The sequence below is a fragment of the Papio anubis genome, chromosome 16, assembly GCF_008728515.1.
Source record: "Papio anubis isolate 15944 chromosome 16, Panubis1.0, whole genome shotgun sequence".
In the NCBI taxonomy this organism is placed as follows: Eukaryota; Metazoa; Chordata; class Mammalia; order Primates; family Cercopithecidae; genus Papio; species Papio anubis.
The window spans coordinates 10566690-10589320 of NC_044991.1; the positions used below are offsets into that span (position 1 = coordinate 10566690).

General features: G+C 42.8%; 1 protein-coding gene and 1 pseudogene across 10 annotated transcripts in view; one reads left to right on the plus strand and one right to left on the minus strand.

Moving 5' to 3' along the window:
* TNRC6B (trinucleotide repeat containing adaptor 6B) overlaps positions 1–22631 on the minus strand; it is a 298093-nt gene that overhangs the window by 211031 nt on the left and 64431 nt on the right. For 9 of the 10 annotated variants that reach the window (XM_031656276.1, XM_031656275.1, XM_031656273.1 and 6 more), the window contains exons 2-3: positions 10812–10885; positions 2167–2257 (exon numbers count right to left, since the gene is read on the minus strand). In XM_031656276.1, coding sequence (XP_031512136.1) covers positions 2167–2211 — 45 coding nt within the window. In that variant the 5' untranslated portion in view covers positions 2212–2257; positions 10812–10885. The remainder of the gene's footprint in view (positions 1–2166; positions 2258–10811; positions 10886–22631) is intronic. The other variant, XM_031656270.1, reaches the window with a different exon arrangement.
* LOC101017054 lies at positions 21174–22015 on the plus strand (annotated as a pseudogene).

Consider the following 22631-nt stretch of genomic DNA (forward strand, 5'->3'; position numbering starts at 1 on the left):
GGCACAGTAATATATTCTATACTGGTCTAATTACATATTCACCAAGCAATCTCCCAATTATACCTTATCTTTCCAGGGAGAAAATGTACTAGCCAGAAATCCAATCTTCCTTTTTTTTTTTTTGAGATAGGGTCTTGCTTTGCTGCCCAAGCTGGAGTACAGTGGCATAATCACAGCTCACTGCAGCCTCCACGTCCCTGGGTACAAACAATCCTCCCACCTCAACCTCCTGAGTAGCTGGGACTGCAGGCATGCACCACCATGCCCAGCTACTTTTTGTTTTTGGAGACAGGATTTCATCATGTTGCCTAGGCTGGTCTCGAACACTTGAGCTCAAGCGATCCACTCGCCTCGGACTCCCAAAGTGCTGGGATTGCAGGCATGAGCCAGCGCGCAGAGCCCCAGTCTTCCTTAACATTACATTTCACTATAAATTAGTAAATTAGGATCTTGGGGAAGGATGTATATGTACCTCAGACATTCTGGGGTGTGGGTATCTTGGGTGTCCCGGGTATGTGTGCCTCTGTGTGTGTGTGTGTGTGTGTGTGTGTGTGATTCCTAGAGCATGTGTGTACCTGTGTGTGTGTGTGTATGTGTGTGTGAGGGAGATTCCTAGAGCATGTGTGTACCTCACAGGCTCTGACTCACCCTACACGAGATTCAGGGTCTAGATGAGTCTGATGAAAGTCTATAAATTTGTGCTTTGGCTACAGAAAGAAAGAAATCTGGTGAGATGGGAAAGGAAAACCAAGAGGACCGGGATGACATCTGTCCCTCCACCCAAGTTGTGGACTAGATCACAGCCCCGTAGAGGGGACATCCAGAAAGAAACTGAAAGAGTTGTTTTCAGAGCTCCCAGGAAGAGCTACAGACAATTCTGAATGGACAAAGAGGGAAGTAAAAGTAATACTAAGGGTCTCATGTAACTATGTTAAGCAGCAGCCAAGGAAAATCAGCACATGGAGCCAGATAGAGACAAAAATATAGATAAATATTTATATACAGGATTTATATAGTCATATATATTTATTTTTATTTATTATATATATTTACATATAAGATTTGATGATAACATTTCTTAGGCTTTAGATTGAAAAAACAAAGCAAACAAATTACCATTTAAAAATGTATAATACACAGCCATAAAAAAAGAATGAAATCATCCAGGCAGGGTGGCTCATGCCTGTAATCCCAGTACTTTGGGAGACCTAGGCGGGTGGATTGCTTGAGCTCAGGAGTGTGAGACCAGCCTGGGCAACAAAGTGAGACCCTGTCTCTACAAAAAATACAAAAATTAGCCAGGTTTGGTGGTAGGCACCTGTAGTCCCAGCTACTCAGGAGGTTGAGGTGGGAGAATGGTTTCAGCCTGGGAGGCAGAGGCTGCAATGAGTCAAGATCGTGTGACTGCACTCCAGCCTGGGCAATAGAGCCAGGCCTAGTCTATAAAAAAAAAAAAAAAAAAAAAAAAGAATTAAATCATGTCCTTTGCAGCAACATGGATACAGCTGAAGGCCATTATCCTAAATGAATTAACAAAGAAACAGAAAACCAAATGCTGCATGTTCTCACTTATAAGTGGGAGCTAAACACTGGGTACATGTGGACATAAAGATGGAAACGGTGGACACTGGGGACTCCAAAAGGGAGAGGGAAGGAAGGGAACAAGGGTTCAAAGACAAGCTCTTGGGTACTATGCTCACTACCTGAGTGATGGAATCATTTGTACCCCAAGCCTCAGCATCACACAACATACCCACGCAACAAACTGCATATGTACCTCTGAATCCAAAATAAAACAAAACACCTAAAAATTATCAGCGACTGCCTCTGTGCAGCAGGAACAGGGGACCAGCTTTGACTCTTGACTTTATATATATACTTCTGATTTTTTATAAACCTAGAGTAACTTTCATAACAAACTTAAAAAGACATAGTATTAGTGTTCTAAAAATATAAAGTTCTCTGTAGTTCAGTAAAATTGTTTTAAATGAGCATATAGCATTAAAAAGTACACTGAAAAGAAAAAAATTTCTCAATCTTAGGTTAGGTTCTAATTTAAATCAATCGAATTTTTACAGTCATGTAAAATGAAATTTCCATTCTGCTCATCCACAGCCTCTATTGTTCAATTTCTACTCAAACTGTACCTTCCAGTAATTTACTGACCTTGGAACTGCTTTCTTCCGATACTTCTCCCTCATTGGTTTGCATGGGAACAGATTTTGTGCAAAACTCTGCAGAAACACAAAAATACTGCCTAAAAGAAGAGAGAAGAGAAAAAGTATGTAAGGAATTCAGGGCAAAATTTTGTTTTTTCAAAGGTTTCGACTGAAATTCTCTCAATTAAGGCCACAGACACTGTGAAGTAACTTTGAGTAACTTTGTGTGTGTGTGTCTACGCACATTCATCTTAAAGGTAAGAAAGAGGGAGGGAGAGAAGCAGGGAGGGAATTTTTCCCACCTTGGGGGAGAAGGGTAAGTAGGACAGGTTTCCAGCACTGGGATATTAATAGCTCTAGATTTCTTTCCCTATTTTATTTGGCTTTTGGCAGAGATGGTGGCGAAATTCTCACAGCAGACACTGACCTGCAAGAAAGTATGGCAGTGAGCAAAGCGGCACACCTGTTGTTCCGCCCCTGCAGGTCACAGTGCTTGGGTATTAGGCTAAGGCTATTGGAATTGGCTGGGTTTCCTGGGCTTATAATTTATGAATAACGTTCCTGCTTTCTTTGTAACTGAAATTAAAGTACACTATAATGGGTGGCCCCACTTTTCATTTTTAGGAAATGTGCTTAATAAACTAAATGTCAGTTAATTTATTTTTATATGAGACTATTTATAGGGCAAGACAGTAAAAAGTAATTAATTTTTCCCCAAAGAAGAAAGAGTCAAGAAAAAGTTTGTTCAAATTTTATGAATTAAAATGTGCCAAACGGAAACTACTAAAAATTTATACAACATTTTCATGAATTCATTACATATGTAATTATTGAGGAATAATTTTTTTTCTTTTTCTTTGAGACAGAGTCTTGCTGTGTCGCCCACACTGGAGTGCAGTGGTGTGAGTTTGGTTCACTGCAATCTCCACCTCCTGGATTCCAGCGATTCTCCTGCCTCAGTCTCCCAAGTAGCTGGGACTACAGGCGCCGCCACCACCCCCCGCCAATTTTTGTATTTTTAGTAGAGATGGGGTTTCACTACGTTGGCTAGACTGGTCTTGAACTCCTGACCTCGTGATCTGCCCGTCTCAGACTCCCAAAGTGCTGGGATTACAGGCATGAGCCACCACTCCTGGCCCTATTGAGGAATCATTATTCAAATGACACAAATCTCCATTATAATACAGGTACGAATATTTACAAACCTATCAGCTACTTTAAAGCTCATAGCTACAAAACATAAAAACTAAAAAAGGCCGGGTGCAGTGGCTCATGCCTGTAATCCCAGTAATTTGGGAGGCTGAGGCAGGTGGATCGCTTGAGCTAAGGGCTTCGAGACCAGCTTGGGCAACATGGCGAAACCCCACTTCTACCCAAAACACGAAAATTAGCCAGGCGGGGTGACACATGTATGTGGGCCCAGTTACTCAAGAGGCTGAGGTGGGAGGACTAGTTGAGTCCAGGAGGTCAAGGCTGCAGTGAGCCGTGATCACACCACTGCACTCCAGCCTGGGTAACAGAGTGAGATGCTGTCTCAAAAAAAAAAAAAAAAAAAAAAAAGGGTAAAAAGATGCTGGTAGTGTGTTTTGCAAGAAAAATCTATTAATGCACAATGCCTGATGATCTGTTTTGGTGCAGACTTCTCTATAACCAGCCAAGACTCATGGCTAAGAAGGTGCTTCCAGGAAGCTGTTTCCTCATCTACTGGGTGGGAAGGGGTTACCAAAATATCAAAATATCTACTTTGCTCACCTACCTAGCAAGGTCTTTTTGGGATCAAATGCATATTTATGTGATGTGAAGTGTAAAATCAGTACAGTAGAAGCTCTCAATTGATATTCATTCACTCACTCCCAACGTAATCAACATTGCCCATCCCCTCTGTCAAACACATGACCGATGCTCACAGCAAGTGAAAACAGGCTTTCTCTAGTCTACTTTGTCCCTCACCTACTTATCACAGTTGTGCAAAAAAAAAAAAAAAAAAAAAAAAAAGTTCTCTTTTGATGAAAATTAGGTTGATAACACCGGAAAAACTTGGTAACATCTCCAGAAAGATTTTATGTGTAATTTGCTTCACAGATGTCTTTAAGTTCTCCTACTTCACTGAAACAGAGACTGCATTTCATAGATGATGCATCATAGGCATAGCTGAACCAGAAAAACTCCTTGGAACTCCATTCATGCTTGCAGGCCTGTGCTCAGCACACTCCTTGGTCTGGGGCTGTACTGTCTGCTCCCTCCAGACCCCCACTCCATTCTCTGCCTGACTGTGTGCCTCAGGAGACACCATCATTGGGCTCCTTATCTTCTGGCTGCTGGCTGGGCTAAGCCAGTGGGAGGCACTGACTGGAGACAGGAGGTCGGCGGAGGAAGAAGGGATGGCAGTGGTTGTTTCTTCTATGAAAGGGCACTGCTCTCATCTTGCTGGCTTCTCCTTCAGCTATAATCTTTTTACTTTCATCCTTTCTGGATTCTCCTATTTGGCTGTTCTATTTTTCTTATGTCTCTTTCTAGCTTGACTCGCCTGGCCATATTAGTTCTCTCCTTCTCCGACAATCACTGCTATTTCCCCTCACCGACTCCTCCTCCCTACCCCCCAACACTGAACACTGTCATCTCTCCTCCCCTATGCTATCACCTTCTACCCAAGGCTTTAACCAAGACTTCTGCCCCTACACTCACTTCTTAAAATCCATTGTCTCCTAGTAAGATCCTACCAAGGCCCAAGTCTTACCTTCCCTACTGCTCCAGCCCTTAATTTTCCAACACGTTAGAATGGAAATAGGGAAACCAACAAAGGCTAGTGAACCACCCAGTGGCTGACAACAGTGGGGAACCTTACTATTGCTACACCTGAAGGGGAAGGGGCAGTGACTGGAACCTGGAGGGGGAGCTGTGGCCGTCACTGAAGAGTCCAACAGACCTGAATGTGTACGGATGTGTGACCTTGACGTAATCACTCAATTCGTCTCAGTCTCAGCTTCCCTATCAAAACTTGGGAATAATAGTTATTCTGAGGATTCACTGATAATGTATTTGCCCTTGATACATAATAGATACTTAATAAGTACATGGAGATGACCAACTCACAAGGCATTCTCTACCCCGAACTCTTATTCTTTCAGAGTCCGATCCCCAGTGATCTCCATTTCCCTTTGGACGCGCTGTGAAAAGGGAATGCTTCTTCCTGGCTCCTGAGTTTCCACCCTTGGCTCCTCTCCACCTGCACACAATCCACTCCAGAGAAGGTAACAGGATCTTACTTTAATGGTGAGTTTGGAAGGAGAAACAAAGTGTGTGGAGCTCAGCCCTTTCTTTTCCTTCCTTTTGGAAGCCAGCTGCCCCGGGGAGCAGGCACTCTCCTCTCCTCCTCCACCCACAGACACAGGACCCTCACAACTACCCATGAGTAGGTCAGTCTGTGTGATTATGAAGTTCAGTGTTAAGCTCACCAGCCTGCAGATGTGCCACATTCTCCAATACAGCTGTTTTTTTTTTTTTTTTTCAAGCCCGGCCCCTCTGCCCAGCGGCACACACGATAGCAGTGGCAGCAGGAACAGGTGGTCCAATACAGCTTTATTAGTCAGAGAAACAGTATTTTGGTCTCCCAAATGCCCTCCTTTTAAAAAGGAGGGAAAAATGGAAAGTGTAACAATTTTTTGCTGCATGTAAGTTTTTAAAAAGGAGGACATTTGGGAGACCAAAATATAGAGCCCAGTCAAGGGAAGGAGAGTGCTATTTATTGGGTCTCAAAGACCGTAACCTCGGGTGCAGGGCACTCAAATTTTGATAAATAGACACGAACTAAAATTCAAGGGAGTAAAACACATGTGGCATTTTTGAGGCTTCTGTTAAGGCCAGGACTTTGGGCCTTGGACTTTAATGAGGGGGCACAGTATTTTCTTGTAGAAGCTTATATTAGGCTTTTTACTGTTGTTTTTATAGTTACACAGTAGCTTTTAACTATTGAGGCTGAATTCGAGGTTTATAAACCATAGGCACACAGTATTGTGACCTTAGCAGTGACTGTAGTTATGGCAACTTTGTCTTCACGTAAGTGGCTGTTTCTATAGAGACAAGACTGCGTACACTAGGCACATAAGCCTTTGCAAAGGGTTGGGGGCTTTGCAGGCCTCATCAAGAAACAAGCCACAGACGGTTGTGGTGGTGGTGGTGATGCTGGTACTGAAAGCTCATTTACATATCAGCTGTGCAGGCAGTCTCAGCATACACCAGCCGCTCTGGCCTAGCAAGCAAATGCCAGCTGTGCTGGCCTCAGCAAAGGGAATAGGGCATTAGCGGGCTTGGGTGGCTTCAGTGTACAGAAGGCTGCTGCGTGACCTTGAATTATGCCGGCGCAGCTTTTCCTAAGCAGGCATGGCTGAGGAAAGATTAGACTTCAGGGAAAACAGACTTTCTTCCTACAGGCCTTTTAGACGTCAGAAAGTGAACAATTAAACTTGCTGCATATAAGCTGCAAAGCAGCTGAATTTCAAATAGCACACATGCATTACAAAACCAGTGAAGTTCTACATTTAAATTGCTTGTGCTAGGCCTATATAGGTGATTCAAAAGGAAAATGAAAATTAAGAGGTTTCTGGTGAAGGAAGGAAGGAAGGAAGGAAGGAGGGAGGGAGGGAGGGAGGGAAGGAAGGAAAGGAAGGAAAGGAAGGAAGGAAAGCTAGGGGAGGAAAACTTTTTTCCCTGTTCCTGATACTTCCTTCCACATGGGACAATATCCAACTTTTCATATTCCTGGCCTTATATCCCTGACTCAGGCTGTCAGGGGTGAAGTCACTTCTCTGATGAGTGTGTCTGGAAGAAGGAACCAGGCTTGCATAGTCCAGCCCTTTTCTCTCCCTTTTCCCTTGGGGGCACCTGTTCTGCTCTGTTCCTTTCGTTGACGAGGAGGCAGGTCTATCCCAGACTAGTGTTGCTGGGTGAATAAACCTGTTAAGTCCTTCAGTCCAGTCTTAAAAAGTCTGCTTGCCCTTACATTTAAGCCAGTTCTCCAATGGCAACTTTATGAATGATAAACGTGAAATTTTGATCTCCAGCTATCTGCCCTACTCCTTTGTCCTAAGTCTCTGTTGGTTCAGAACTTGAGCAGGGAAGAGAACACTACTTATTGGATACCCTTTGATCTCAACTTATATCTAAAACGTATCCTCCTCAGAATTAAGTTCAGTTTTCCATATCAGCCTTGTCTTCCAAATTATTCCATTACCACAGCATTAATCACACACTTTTACTTCCAAAGCTTTTCACTAACCTCATTTCTAGTTACTCTCAAAGCACACTATATTCTGCATTCACGCAGGCAAATCTTTCCATTCTCAGCACACAACATGCTAATCTCTATCTATATATATCCTAGCCCACACCCCACTGGAAACCCCTTCCCCTCACCACCAATCCACATCTCTACCCTTCTAATCTATTCAGTATTTTTTTTTTTTTTTTTTTTTTGAGACAGGGTCTCACTCAGTCATCCAGGCTGAAGTGCGGTGGCATGATCACGGTTCACTGCAGCCTCAGCCTCGCTGGGCTTCCCAAGTAGCTGGGACTACAGGTGCACATCACCACGCCTGGCTAATTTTTGTATTTATGGTAGAGTTGGGATTTTACTATGTTGCCCAGGCTGGTCTTGAACTTGTGAGTTAGAGCAATCCACCTGCCGAGGCCTCCCAAAACGCTGGGATTATAGGCGTGAGCCATAGTGCCTGGCCTCCAGTCAGCTTTTATTTCTAAAAATCTTTCCTGATTAAAACCATGTAATGTGCCCACTTACTCAATGTCATATTGATACCTATTTTTATCTTTGTCCTTTATTTTATTTGCTCTCATTTTTTGTTGTTTTGGAGCTGTCCTTAGTTTTCAATGTGTTTCTTGAACAAACCTTGATAACATTCTTGTTTGAAGGCATGGCTTATGGTTGTGTCTAGGGCAACTTTCCTTCTGACAAAATAGAAGGTAAGTAAGAGAGGCAATGCAAAAGTATACGGTTAACTAAGGGTTCCATGTAAGAAGTGACAAAGGGTCTAATGTATCAGTGCTAACGGAGTCACAAAAAAGTCAGGGGAAAGCCCACTTACATGAAAACTAGAGGGGTGAACAAGTCGTGCCAAAGTGACAAGTCATGTCCCATCATGAGATGAGACAACACAAGTGTTTATTTTATGTATGTATGTATGTATGTATGTATGTATGTATGTATGTAGTTAGAGACAGAGTCTTGCTCTGTTGACCAGGCTGGAGTGCAGTGGCCCAATCTTGGCTCACCACAACCTCTGCCTCCCGTGTTCAAGTGATTCTCCTGCCTCAGCCTCCCAAGTAGTTGGGACTATAGGCACGTGCCACCACGCCAGCTAATTTTTGTATTTTTAGTACAGATAGGGTTTCACCATGTTGGCTAGGCTGGTCTGGAACTCCTGACCTCAAGTGATCTGCCTGCCTCGGCCTCCCAAAGTGCTGGGACTATAAGCGTGAGCCACCGTGTCTGGCCAACACAAGTGTTAAATTTCTGTTTTTGCACCTCACTTAAACTTGGAGCAGTCACCGGTTTGTGACCTGTGGTTGGTGGTGGATAGTCCTGACCGGGCACAGTGCTTGCCACACACATGACAGGACTCAGCAAATGTTAAGAACTAAATACAAGTAATGTTCTACAGTACCTGTGCAAGTTCTTCCATGAAAACTGCCAAATATGTTAATATTTTCAAAAGCCCTCCAGGATCCAGCCCTCACCTGTCTCTCCAGCCTCATCTGCCTGGTCTCCATTCCTTTTGTTCCAGCCGTAATGAACATCTTACGGCTTTGCCAATATGGCAGACTGTTTGAGGTTTCCATGTTTTTGTTGTTATCACTCCCTCTGCCTTTCCCTCCTCTGGTGCCACAAGGGGAGACCCGACTTTCCAGTCAAGGCTTAGCTTTTATGAACTAGTTCCTGATCCATCTCTAGGCAGAAATGATGACTCCTTCCTCAGTGCCCCCAGTGGATCTTGTTTGAATTATATTATGGGATCTGTAATACGTTATTAGATTTATTTACTCACATAGATTTCTCTATATGATAAGGATTAGACTGTCAACCCCTTAATACCAGACACTATATCTTGTTAATCTCTGTATTCAGTCTACCTAAAACTGTATACCTGGCATTTAATAGGTATTCAATAAATTTCTATGTTAAGAATGACTGAATTAATCAACTACAGTGCTTTTTCTTTAAGATGCAATAGATATCAATTCAATAAACATTTACTGTGCCTCTACCACATGTCAGATGGTGCTGGGATAGTGTGTTATGTTGGAATGAGCTGTGCCTTTGAAAATGTAGAATTGTACTTCTTTGTCAGTTATTAGCTGTGTGATCTTGGGCAAGTTGTTTAACTTTATAATCCTGAGTATTTTCATCCGTAAAGCTGTGCAGGAAGAGGTGTTATAAAGATTAAATTAAACAATGTGTGTAGAACTCTTAGTAAGAGTTCTAAGAGCATTTTATCTTATTGCTCTATATTACTGAGGCTGAATTGGGAGGTTCAAAAACCATAGCTCACACAGTATTTTGACCTTAGCAGTGGCTATAGTTACAGCTACTGTCTTCAGGTAGGTGGCTGTCTCTACAAGAGACAAGGTGCATACACTAGGCACATAAGCCTAGCAAAGGGTTGGGGAGAAATTCATCATGAATTTCTCATCCTACCCTGGACCCCTCATATTAGCTCACCAGCAAGTCCTATCATTTTTGCTTTCAAAATTTGTTTCTCGGATCCACCCACAATTCTTCATTTTCACTGCTGTCATCCTTTCTTGCTTGTGGGGGCCTCTTTTAAGCATTAAAAATAGGTTAGCTCCTTTCCAAGCAGTCTCAAAGGGTTTATATATTAGTAAAGGAGACAGATACAAATAAACAACTTTAATATAAAATATTGAATAATTTATTATTGTAATAACAACAGGTGCTCTTAGAACACAGATGAAAAAGAAATTCTGCCAAGGGAGTTTGAGAGAAGAAGACAACAGGAAAAATACAACAAGGAGAGTAGATAGTCACATTCTTCTCCCTGCTTCCAAACTCTAAAAAGAGAAAAGCATCAACCACGGCACAAAGCCATGAAAAAAATACTATATATATCTAGGGAAAAGAAAGTGGTCCGTTAAGGCTTACAGATAAGGATTCACTAAAAAAGCAGCCAGAAACGTTGACTGGAATTAGGTTTTGAAGGGATCTGTGGGACAACATCTGCAGCAACTGGATACAATGAGGGCTGTTTAAGCAAAGGCGTGACCTGAGTTAAATCCATCGTTCAGAAAGTGAACCCTGGCAGTAATGTGGACTACAGACTGTGGCAGGGAAAGGTGAGAGACAGAGACGCTAGGGGTACACTCACATAAAACTCACATAATAACTAAGTTGTAGCTTTCTAGCATGAGGCACCAAATGTCAGTATCCATCTAAATACCAGTTCTTTTTAAAGGGACCTACCACATAGGAGGAAAGCAAGGGGCTGGTATGATGGTCACCTTACAAATATCTTCCTGTAAGAACTTGGTAAAAGGGCAACAATGTTCTTGAAAAAGTATTTTCTTCTTTTTAAGGAGAAGACTATTGCCAATACATGGTAGATACATATTTTAAAAACTTACCTTTGACAGTACCTGGGGCAACACAAGCCCGTGAAGATGAGTCTAGGTTACATTCAGTGCAAAAAACCACAACCCTGAAAAGAGAAAAAAATCACAATGAGCTGTATGCTCATAGCAAGATGCCACAGGAGGCAGTGGCACAGGTGGCCTCATGGAAATCCAGCTCCTCCTTTCACCAGCTATTGTTTCTAGGCCCGCAGCCCAACCTCTCAGAGCTCAGCTTCCTCAACCAACACTGGGAACACTAACAACACCTTCTTCATAGGGTTCTTTTGAAGTTTAAATGCAATATGTGTAAAACTCTTAGTAGAGGGCAGGATACCAAACACATGCTCAATAAAGGTAAGTGGTTACTAAGGCTTCATACAATCAAGGGCATCACCCTCCACCCAGGTGTTTAGGTCAGACCCTGATATCCGTCATGAATTTCTCACCCAACCCCTCATATCAGTCCATCAGCAAGTCCTATCATTTCCTCTTTCAAAATCTGCTTCTCAGATCTACCCATAATTCTTCATTTTCACTACTGTCATTCTTGCTTGTTGGGGCCATTTCGCTGGTTCTCTGTTCCTATTCTTGCTCCTCCCCAGTCCATTCCCCCATAATGGCTGGAATAGTCTCTTCAAAATCAATTCATAGCAAGTTGCTAAAAAATGCAGTAAATATTTTATTTATTCCATGATGGAATCTCTCTCTGAAATATATATTCATGTATTTGAATGTAGAGATATAGGAATATATATTAAATGGCCAGTACCTTCATTTTACAATGACACAAACAAATGCAGAAGGAATGCTCCTCAAGGTTGGAGCTACCTACGTGTGTGCTGGTGCTCAAAGCAATGGCGAGCCCAGCAGAGGTTCATCTGGGACCAGCATCTACAAAGCTGTCAGCAAGCTGGCACTGTTTGGAAGTTGGCCCCTTAGTTTCACAGTAACCCAATACTTCTGTCCAGGACAGCGTGCTCCACTCCCCACAGCTAGAGATTGTAAGTCAGAACTTCAGCCCCATGTCAGGGCACGGTGCTGAGACGGTGCTGCAGGGAATCTGAAAGCACCTCACTGCCACTGCCCTGCTATCTGTCGTCCCCTCTATTGGACTTACTTTATTTAATAGTGTTTGAATCAATACATCTCAGATGGAATTGTGATGAGAATTAGAAATATTATGACTCGTCTCCCTATCTCTCTACTATACACCGCAGCAGTCTTTCTTGCTAAAAAGCAAATTTGACCTCTGGGTATCTCGCCACCTAAATTCAGTCAATAACTATCTTTAGGGTAAAATCCAAGACCTCTCCAGACCCATTATCGCTTCATGACTGCACAGAGTTTCCTTACTCACAACATACACACTAATGTCTGAGAGCCCCTGCCTATTCCCTTCTCCTTTTCCTTTAGGTGTTATCTCCTAGAAATTTTCTGTACCCTCGCTGGTTGGACAAAGTGTTCCTCCTCTTAGATATACATTATATTGGTAATATCCACGAGTCCATTTTCTTCACTCAGCAGGAGTTCCTTGACAGCAAGGACTGTGTCTAACACACCTTTGAATTTGGTACTGGGTAGAGTCCAATAAACATAAGCTGAACCGAATCCCAATGGGATCCCAGCAATTCAGTAGTTGCATGTGGATGTGTCCCCTAATTAACTGCGTTGGTAAAAACTGAAGTTAGCTGCAGCCTCCAAGATGGGTCTGGCCCTTACAGAGAACTCGAGGCTACATGGTTATGTCTGACCCTCAGCACTTCAGAGGACGACAGGATTCATTAATTTTTTTGTCAACTGCAGAGACTATCAAGATAATAACACTAATTTTTAGTTCCCTATTCCGATTAAAGTTTCCGCTTAGGCTAAAACACAGCCTCTTCTCTGGATCTATCATTAGTCCAAATTCTGTGCCAACCCTGTAAAGTTGCACATTACATGTCTCCTTAACAGACAAGGCTAGAAAGAGACCATGCCACTCAGTCCCTAGCCTGCTTGGCAGTGTGTCTCAGACACTGCCTGTATTCAGAAGGGAGGGGAAAAAAGGAATTAGGGCAGAGGATAGGCAAGCTAGGGAAACCGTGCAGTTTTCCAAGTACTCCTGAATCTAGGTTTTACAGAACAGCTGCATTACTTTCTCTGCCAGGCTGTGAACCTCTGTATCAGGTGCACATGTATTCAAAATAAACATATAAGTCAATTCTAAAATCAACATTTGAAATTATCTAGTTGAAGTTACCTACAGCACTATTTTCCTTCCAAGGTATAAATAGTGGCAAATTCCTCCAAAACAGCTTTGAAATGCTCAGAACTACACGGTAATCCTACCATCTGATCAGGTACAGCTGCAGCAGTAAAACTGTGAACCACTCTAGTTTTCTCTCTTCTCTTTCAGAGCAGCCAAACTAGTCTTGGAATTCATAGAAGGGGTGGGAATGTTCAGTGGATCTTGGGTTAAATTAATCCCCAGGTCCTGTTAAACTGCAAGCCGGCTTCAAGAATTCCTTTAGGCTGGGCGTGGTGGCTCACTCCTGTAATCCTAGCACTTCACTTTGGGAGGCCGAGGCAGGAGGATCGGTTGAGCTCAGGAGTTCGAGATCAGCCTGAGCAACATAGGAAGACTCTGTCTCTACAAAAAAATGTAGGGCCGGGCGCGGTGGCTCAAGCCTGTAATCCCAGCACTTTGGGAGGCCGAGACGGGCGGATCACGAGGTCAGGAGATCGAGACCATCCTGGCTAACATGGTGAAACCCCGTCTCCACTAAAAAATACAAAAAACTAGCCGGGCGACGTGGCGGGCGCCTGTAGTCCCAGCTACTCGGGAGGCTGAGGCAGGAGAATGGCGTAAACCCGGGAGGCGGAGCTTGCAGTGAGCTGAGATCCGGCCACTGCACTCCAGCCTCGGCGGCAGAGCGAGACGCCGTCTCAAAAAAAAAAGTAAAAAATTAACAGGGCATGGTGGCATGTGCCTGTAGTCTCAGCTACTAAGGAGGCTAAGGCAGGAGAATTGCTTGAGTCTGGGAGGTTGAGGCTGCAGTCAACCATGATCACACCACTGCACTCCAACCCGTGTGACACAGCAAGAACCAGTCTCAAAAAAATAAATAATTATTCCAAAGCCAAGTACCTAACTAAACTCACAGGATGTAATTAGAACTAAATCTTTCCTACGGAATATGGCAAGTTGAAAGAAATACATATTCAACAAACTATATTTATTTTGCTGGTATCTTACTAGTATCACCTTTGATATGGCAGGGTTTTAATTTTCAAACTTGACTATTCAGCACCATAATTTTAAATTTAAATTCTCATTTTAAAAATTCCAGCAGTATAGAGAGGCTCTTAACCAATGTCCCCTCTCCCTCCATTCTAGTCTTCCCAGGACTCACCACTCTTATCAGTTTGATATCCAGCATCATTCTTAGGATACAGACTATTGAGAATACACTATAAACTTTTAATTGAGTCACAAATACCTCTGAAAACCTTGTCTGCCTACATTGTTGGCAACTGGCCTAACTTCAAGCAAGACGTCCAGAAGAGATGTCTTAAGTGAGGCAGCAGACGTGAGGGAGGAGCAGAACACCAGCAAGGAGGCCTGGAAGGTCTTCCCAGGAAGCAAGAGGGGATGCCAGGAGACTTGGTGGCAGACAGCAGGGTACCAACCATCCAGTTCTGTGAGCAGGGCGCCCGGCCCAATCAGGTAAGAAGATACCTAGTTAATTAAGTAACACAAATAATAATATCCAAAGTCTAAGGAGGCCAGGCATGGTGGATCACACCTGTAATCCCAGTACTTTGGGAGGCCGAGGTGGGCAGATTGATTGAGCTCACAAGTTCAAGACTAGCCTGGGCAACCTGGTGAAACCCCATCTCTACAAAAAAATACAAAAAAAGTAGCCCAGCATTGTGGTATGCACCTGTAGTCCCACCTACTCAGGAGGCTGAGGTGGGAGGATGGCTTGAGCCTGGGAGTCAGGGGATGCAGTGAGCCTAGATCACACCACTGCACTCCAGCCTGGGCAACAGAGCCGGACCTTGTCTCAAAAGGAGCACAGGTGGATGCAGATCTGCTAGAAATAGATGGTTTTACTTAGCCCCCATACACAAGAGATTTATTATCGTTCCAAGTCCTGGAAATACTATCTTTGCAGTTTTAGGCCACTCCCTACTTCACTTCAACGCTTTGGAAATTCTATAAAAATACTGTCAGTCCATTCCTAAAAACATCCCCTTTAACCTTAAAATCTGTTCTACCTATTGCACTCCTCCTCCCCTCTTTCCCTTCCTAATCCAGCTTTTGTTGTTGTTGAGATGGAGTCTCGCTCTGTAGCCCAGGCTGGAGTGCAATTATGCAATCTCAGCTCACTGCAACCTCCACCTCCTGGGTTCAAGCAATTCTCCTGCCTCAGCCTCCTGAGTAACTGGGATTACAGATGCATGCCACCATGCCTAGCTGTATTTTTAGTTGGAGTTTCACCATGTTGACCAGGCTCATCTTGAACTCCTGACCTCAAGTGATCAACCCTCCTTGGCCTCCCAAAGAGGTGGAATTACAGGCGTGAGCCACTGCACCTGGCCTAGTCAAGCTTCTTGAAAAAGCAGTTTATATTTGTGGTCTCAACATACTAATTTCTCATTCACTTATTCATCACTTGATTAATAAGACAACTTGATTTCTGTCCCTATCAATCTCAGTGTCAATGCAACAGATACTATTCAACTGTTCTTCCTTTAACCTCTCTCTAGCATTTAAAAATCAGAACCATTGTCTAAAAATAAACACAAAATAAATAAATAAAAATCCGAACCAGAACCACCTGAAACCTGTCATTTGGGACCTCCTTTCCTGTCTTAATAGTAAGGATACTGAAGATCCAGCCACTGGGCCAGGGGCATCCTGTTTTAGCTCCTGGTATCCTGGCTGTGTCAGGTCCTCCTGTTCCCTTGGGTCTGTAACCAGCCTTCTTATCACAGGAAGGTTTGGAGTGGGTGAGAAGGTGAAAAGCTGCTGCTTCAGTTGTTGCTGTACATGGCAGACTGGGGGCCAGAGTCATGGAGAGGGAACCAAACTCAACTCCTGGCTTCACGGATTGAGCTCAGTTCTGATGCCCAGTCTGATATGGAGCAGGTTTAGTTCCTTCACCCACCCCTCCGGAAGGGCCCATGGCAGTACTTTTGCTACCTCTTGGTCTGTGTCTTTCCAGTCTGTTTCACAGGACAGTCTTTTTCTCCCTGTCCTTTCATTATTAGTGTATTCCTCCTCTGGAGTCCACACTTCCCTTTCTCTATTTATTATATATACACATCCTTATGCTTTCTCTTTTTTGAGACGGGGTCTCACTCTCTCGCCCAGGCTGGAGTACAGTGGCGCGATCTCAGCTCACTACAACCTCTGCTGCCCAGGTTCAAGCAATTCTCCTGTCTCAGCCTCCCGAGTAGCTGGAATTACAGGCACCTGCCACTGCACCCAGCTAATTTTTGTATTTTTAGTGGATACAGGGTTTCACCATCTTGGCCAGGCTGGTCTTGAACTCCTGACCTCGTGATCCACCCGCCTCGACCTCCCAAAGTGTTGGGATTACAGGCATGAGCCACTGCACCCAGCCTGGTCTTATGCTGTCTCATAGATGCAGCTTCCACCTGGATCTTGATGATTCCCAAGTCTTTCTCTAGTGTTGACCTCTTTTACAGCCTTTAGAACTATCTACATAACTGCCTAATGCAGCTCCACCTCATGTGCCACAGGGCCCTAAAATAAAACAACCCTCCCCCAAAGCGTGTTCTTCTGTCTCACTTGGGAATACTGCCATCCCACTCAAATCAGAAGTCTGCGAACATCAGCAGCTCCTTCCTCTCACCAAACTGTCAGTTCTAATCCCCAACTATTCTAGTATATACTTCCTTATTCCTACTGCCACTGACTGCCCTGCTTCTGGCATAGCTTCTCACCAGTCTTATGCTAGTTATCTTTTCAATTGGTTTTCCTACCTCAAGACCCACCCCTCCCCTACACCACTAGAATTACCTTCAAAAAGCAGAAATCCTTATTGCCTTTGCAATGTATCTCATCCACCCTGTAGATAAAACCCCATTCCCACTGTGGCCGGCGAGGCCTGGTCCCTGCCCGCCCCACTGTCCTCACCTCCAAAACCCAACTGTTTTCCGTTTCCCTTGAGCACCACATGGTTTCCGCGTGCCTTGGAACATGCTGTTGGTACCTGGACTGCCTTCCCACGGGCAGGACAAATTTCATCTCAACTTTCAAGATGCAGGCTTAGGGAAACCTGTTCTGTGAAGTCTCTCCTGACTCCCTCTTCTCACAGGTGATCTGGATGGATCCTTCCCCTGAGTGAGCAACTGCACTCAAAACACACACTAGGCTTACTTTTGTGTGTGTATACTGGTAGGTGGTAAGCTTCCCGGGTCTAAGGCTTCCTTATCACTGTCATTTAATATAGTGCCAGCACAAAGGACATTCCCAATAAATTCTTGTGGAATAAACACACACATTTTTTACAAAAAAACTAAAATCAACTCAATACAACATGACATTCTGAGCTTACGAAAACAAAGCTGTGGCTTATCAGCTGTAACAGTCTATGAGGGCAGTGTGCTACCTGCACGGCATCCCCAGACTTCCTGGGAGAAGCAGTGAAGGAAACTTTGGGACTGATGGCAGGACCCTGGCATAAGAATGTTAATGTGATGTTTATGTCTTGGAAGTCAGGAAAGGTTGCCTAAGAAAAACAAACTCAGTCCAAAGTAGGAATGATCAGAAAGACTCATACCCAACCTTGGGGTATTAATCCAGCTTGCTCAACTAATTTATGCCTTCCAGCCTGGCCCTAGAAAAGTCTGTCAATTCTTTAACAGAAAAGGCTTGAGAAAGTACGACTGCCTTCTGAAAGCCTAAAACAACTGCAAATCACTTATAGTAGAGGCAGGGATGGTAGGGAATTCACCGAGGGTTACAAGAACAGCAGAGGCAGCTACTGAAACAGCAGATTCAATTCAACCGGCTTCACTGAATGCTTACTAAGTGCACGGCACTATGCTCAGCAAGTTTTCAGAGCAAGGGCCTACGTCCAGGGTTTATTGCAATTGTTGGTCACATAAGAATTAAGCAGATTAGAGGTGATAAATATGTTAATTAGGTTGACTTAATCATTCCACATTATATTCATAAATCACAATATCACTTTGTACCCCATAAGTATATGCAATTATAATTTGGCAATTTACATTAAAAATTAAAATTAAAAGAAATAATTAAGCAGATTAACATGTTAACTTTTGTGACCAATTTATTGGTGATTAAAGAAAAACCTTTGTTCTTTTTCTATATTGCATATTGATTTTATGAAGTGAGGTTGTTCACAAATTTTAGATGTATACTGCTTCTCCAATAAACCAGTGAGTTGAACATTGACAATGATGATAGTAATATGAATAATCATTAACAATTGTTTATGCTGTGCCCAGCACTGTATACCTTGGAAGTCTCAAAAACTCTCAATTCAGATCTGATCCGCCTTTTCAGGGACCTTACACTATATGTAAGGAGAAAAAAGCTAAGCACTAAGCTGAGTGGCGCAGAAGTTTAGAGAATGCAGAGAAAACGGTGAGCCAGACAACCTGTGCCACCTTCAAAGAGAAACTGGGATTCCAACTGGAACTGACAGGATTGAAAGCAGTGATTCTCAAACCCTTTTGTCTCTGGATCCCTTTACACTTACGAAAATTATGGAAGACCTCAAAGAGCTCTTGTTTATCTTAATTTAAATTATCAATATTTGCCATAGTAAAAATTATAACTATGAAACATTAGAATTATTAGTCATTTATTCGGCCAACAAACATATGAAAACAAGCTCACTATCGCTGATCATTAGAGGAATCCAAAAACCACAGTGAGATGCCATCTCACGCCAGTCAGAATGGTGATTATTAAAAAGTCAAGAAACAACAGATGCTGGCGAGGCTGCAGAGAGGTAAGAATGCTTTCACGCCATTGGTGGGAAAGTAAATGAGTTCGACCACTGTGGAAGATAGTGTGGCGATTCCTCAATGATCTAGAACCAGAAATACCATTTGACCCAGCAATCCCATTACTGGTTATATTCCCAAAGGAATATAAATCATTCTATTATAAAGATACATACACGCGTATGTTCACTGCAGCACTATTCACAACAGCAAAGACATGGAATCAACCCAAAGGCCCATCAATGATAGACTGGATAAAGAAAATGTGGTACATATACAACATGGAATAGTATGCAGCCATAAAGAGGAACGAGATCATGTTCTTTGCAGGAACATGGATGCAGCTGGAAGCCATTATCCTCAGTAAACTAACACAGGAACAGAAAACCAAACAGTGCATATTCTCACTCATAAGTGGGAGCTGAACAATGAGAACACATGGACACAGGGACATTTCTTGATCTGGGCCTGTTGGCTGGGGGTGGGTGGCAGGGGGAGGGAGATATTAGGAAAAATAGCTAATGCATGCTGGGCTTAATACTTACGTGATGGGTTCACAGTGCAGCAAACCACCATGGCACATGTTTACCTACGTAACGAACCTGCACATCTTGCACATGTACCCTGGAACTTAAAATAAAAACAAAAATAATAAACTGTTGCTTTTTAAATTAAAAATGGTATTTCAAAGGATCAAAAATTTGAGGAAAGTGGCACTGTTTTACATCTTTGCAAACTTCTTTAATGTCTAGCTTGAGCAACAACAGCTGTACCCAAATATATACTTTCGCATTCAATCTTTTTCTGTATCACATGTCTGGAAAAACTCCAATGTGCACTCATGAGAGAATGAATTTAAAAGGCATACAGCATCTTAGTATTATTAAAATAGTTGTGACCTCCTGAAAGGGTCTTGGGCGGGAGGAAGGGGCACACTTTGAGAAGTGTTCATTGAAAAAGATAAAGAAGATGGTCTATGTAAGGGCTGGACAAGAAGGATGTGTGTGGCTCCTAAGCTCTAATTTTCAAGAACACAAACCCCTACTCTTAACAGCTCAGCTACAACCAAGCTAACCTCCGTGGTGAATCTCAGAGACAGAGATGGCCCGGGCAAGGCGGGGTTCGGCCAGGCTGTGCAGGGTGGTGCTGAGGGCAGTGCCATCAGGGAGGCTCTACTGCCCTGGGTAGCATTCTCTAGAGGCCACGTCAGGTTTTCCTCTCCAGAGCCTCCACTGTGCTCTCCTTCTAGAAGAGAAGCTGTAAATGGCTTACCAGAACTGCCTTGCCATGGCTTCCCGGGGCTGTGTTTACTAACTGCAAAATCATCTCCCTGCTGCAGTCTCAAAGTCTTCAGACATTTCTTGATCTGGCTGTCTTAAAAAGCAAATTTAACATCAGCCACGTAGCCAGGTTTTCCTTGCCAACAATCATGTGAGTTTGCTATTCTGTTCCTGTGCATCTTGCGCACTGTAAAAACAGTTCCTGGAGCATCATATGTCATGGATCTAGTTGCCATAAACTGAAAACATTTTCTTCATATTTTGTGGCACAAACTAAAAGCATTCTGGATGCGGTTTGCATACAGTCCATCTCTGGCCAAAAAAGAGGTTTAAATTTATGGATAAACAGAGAAAGGGGGGTAGCCACTGCTTTAGTTAAGCTGTTTTATTATCAAAGTCAATGTCTGATAGTGTGTATTTTTTAATTTAAAATTTTCCTGTCATTAATGTTCTGAAATTATCCTGCAATAAGTATAACTATGCTCATTTTATGTAGCAAGCTTAAATTTGTCTAACAGTATTTTATAGCTGACAGAAGCAGACAGGAAACAGAAGCTTCTTTTTGGTCTCTTAAATTAAAATAAAAATAAAAAATAGAAACAGTCATGAAATCTATACAGTTTTTCAGTCCTTTTTTATTTTTTAGTAAACATATTCATTAAGGCCCCTTAACAAGACAGGACAGATCATTTTTAAGTCAAAGTGAAACTAAAACTTTAAAAGACATTTCTGCTTCTGGGAATGGTAAACCAGGTAATGAAGACCAACCATTCTGCTGAGGACAGCCAGAAAGTCTGGACAGAATATTTAAAAAATTTTAAAGGCAGAGGTATACTAATAAGTTAGTTAAGAATTACCATACACAAAAATCAAATTCAGGTGAACTGTATACTCAAATGTGAAAGATAAATAATAAAGCTTTTAGAAGATAATATGGGAAAATGCTTCAAAACCTAGGGGTAGGGAAGGATTTCTCAAATAGGATACAAAAAGTACCTAGTATTAAAAACCAAATATGACAATATTAGACAAACATGACTACATGAAAATTAAGAATATTTGTCCATCAAAAGATATCCTCCCTCTTTTTCCGACTGGAACCATGGAGGGTGTAGAAGAGAAGAAGGAGGTTCCTGCTGTGACAGAAATCCTTAAGAAAAAGTAAAGGAATTTCGCAGAGCTGAAGATCTAGCGCCTGAGAAAGAAGTTTGCCCAAAAGATGCTTCAAACGGCAAGGAGGAAGCTTATCTATGAAAAAGCGAAGCACCATCACAAGGAATACAGGCAGATGTACAGAACTGAAATTCCAATGGCGAGGGTGGCATGAAAAGCTGGCAACTTCTATGTACCCGCAGAACCCAAATTGGCATTTGCCATCAGGATCAGAGGTATCAATGCTATGAGCCCAAAGGTCCGAAAGGTGTTGCAGCTTCTTCGCCTTCGTCAAATCTTCAATGGAACCTGTGTGAAGCTCAACAAGGCTTCAATTAACATGCTGAGGATTGTAGAGCCATATATTGCTTGGGGGTAACCAAACCTAAAGTCAGTAGATGAACTAATCTACAAGCGTGGTTATGGCGAAATCAATAAGAAGCAAATTGCTTTGACAGATAACACTTTGACTGCTCGATCTCTTGGTAAATACGGCATCATCTGCGTGGAGGATCTGATTCATGAGATCTATACTGTTGGAAAATGATTCAAAGAAGCAAATAACTTCCTGTAGCTCTTAAAATTATCTTCTCCACGAGGTGGAATGAAGAAAAAGACCACCCATTTTGTAGAAGGTGGAGACGCTGGCAACAGGAAGGACCAGATCAACAGGACTATTAGAAGAATAAACTAAGGTGTCCACCATGATTATTTTTTTCTAAGCTGGTCAGTTAATAAACAGTACCTGCTCTCAAACTGAAAAAAAAAAAAAAGAAGACGCCCTCGAGAAAATGAAAAAGCAGGCAACGTAAAACCAATAAAAGGTCCATATTCAAAATAATAAAGGGTTCTAACAAGTTCTAAAAGAAAAAAGATAACCCAACAGGAAAAGGGGCAAGAGGCTAGATGAAACATGTCATCAAATGAACGACAAGAAAATCTAAACTATCCAAATGTCCAATAAACATATGAAAAGGCATCTAGTCTCAACAGTAAGTAAGGGCGACGCAAAAGAAAATCATGAGGCCAAGCACACTGGCTCACGCCTGTAATCGTAGCACTTTGGAAGGCCGAGGCAGGCGGATCACGAGGTCAGGAGATCGAGACCATCCTGGCTAACACAGTGAAATCCCGTGTCTACTAAAAATACAAAAAATTAGCCAGGCGTGGTGGCAGGCGCCTGTAGTCCCAGCTACTTGGGAGGCTGAGGCAGGAGAATGGCATGAATCCAGGAGGTGGAGCTTGCAGTGAGCCGAGATAGTGCCACTGCACTCCAGCTTGGGAGACAGAGTGAGACTCCATCTCAAAAAAAAAGAAAAAAAAAAAAGAAGAAAATCATAATGATACACCATTATATATCATAATGGCTAAAAACATCGAAATCTGATATGATTAAGTGTTGCTAGGC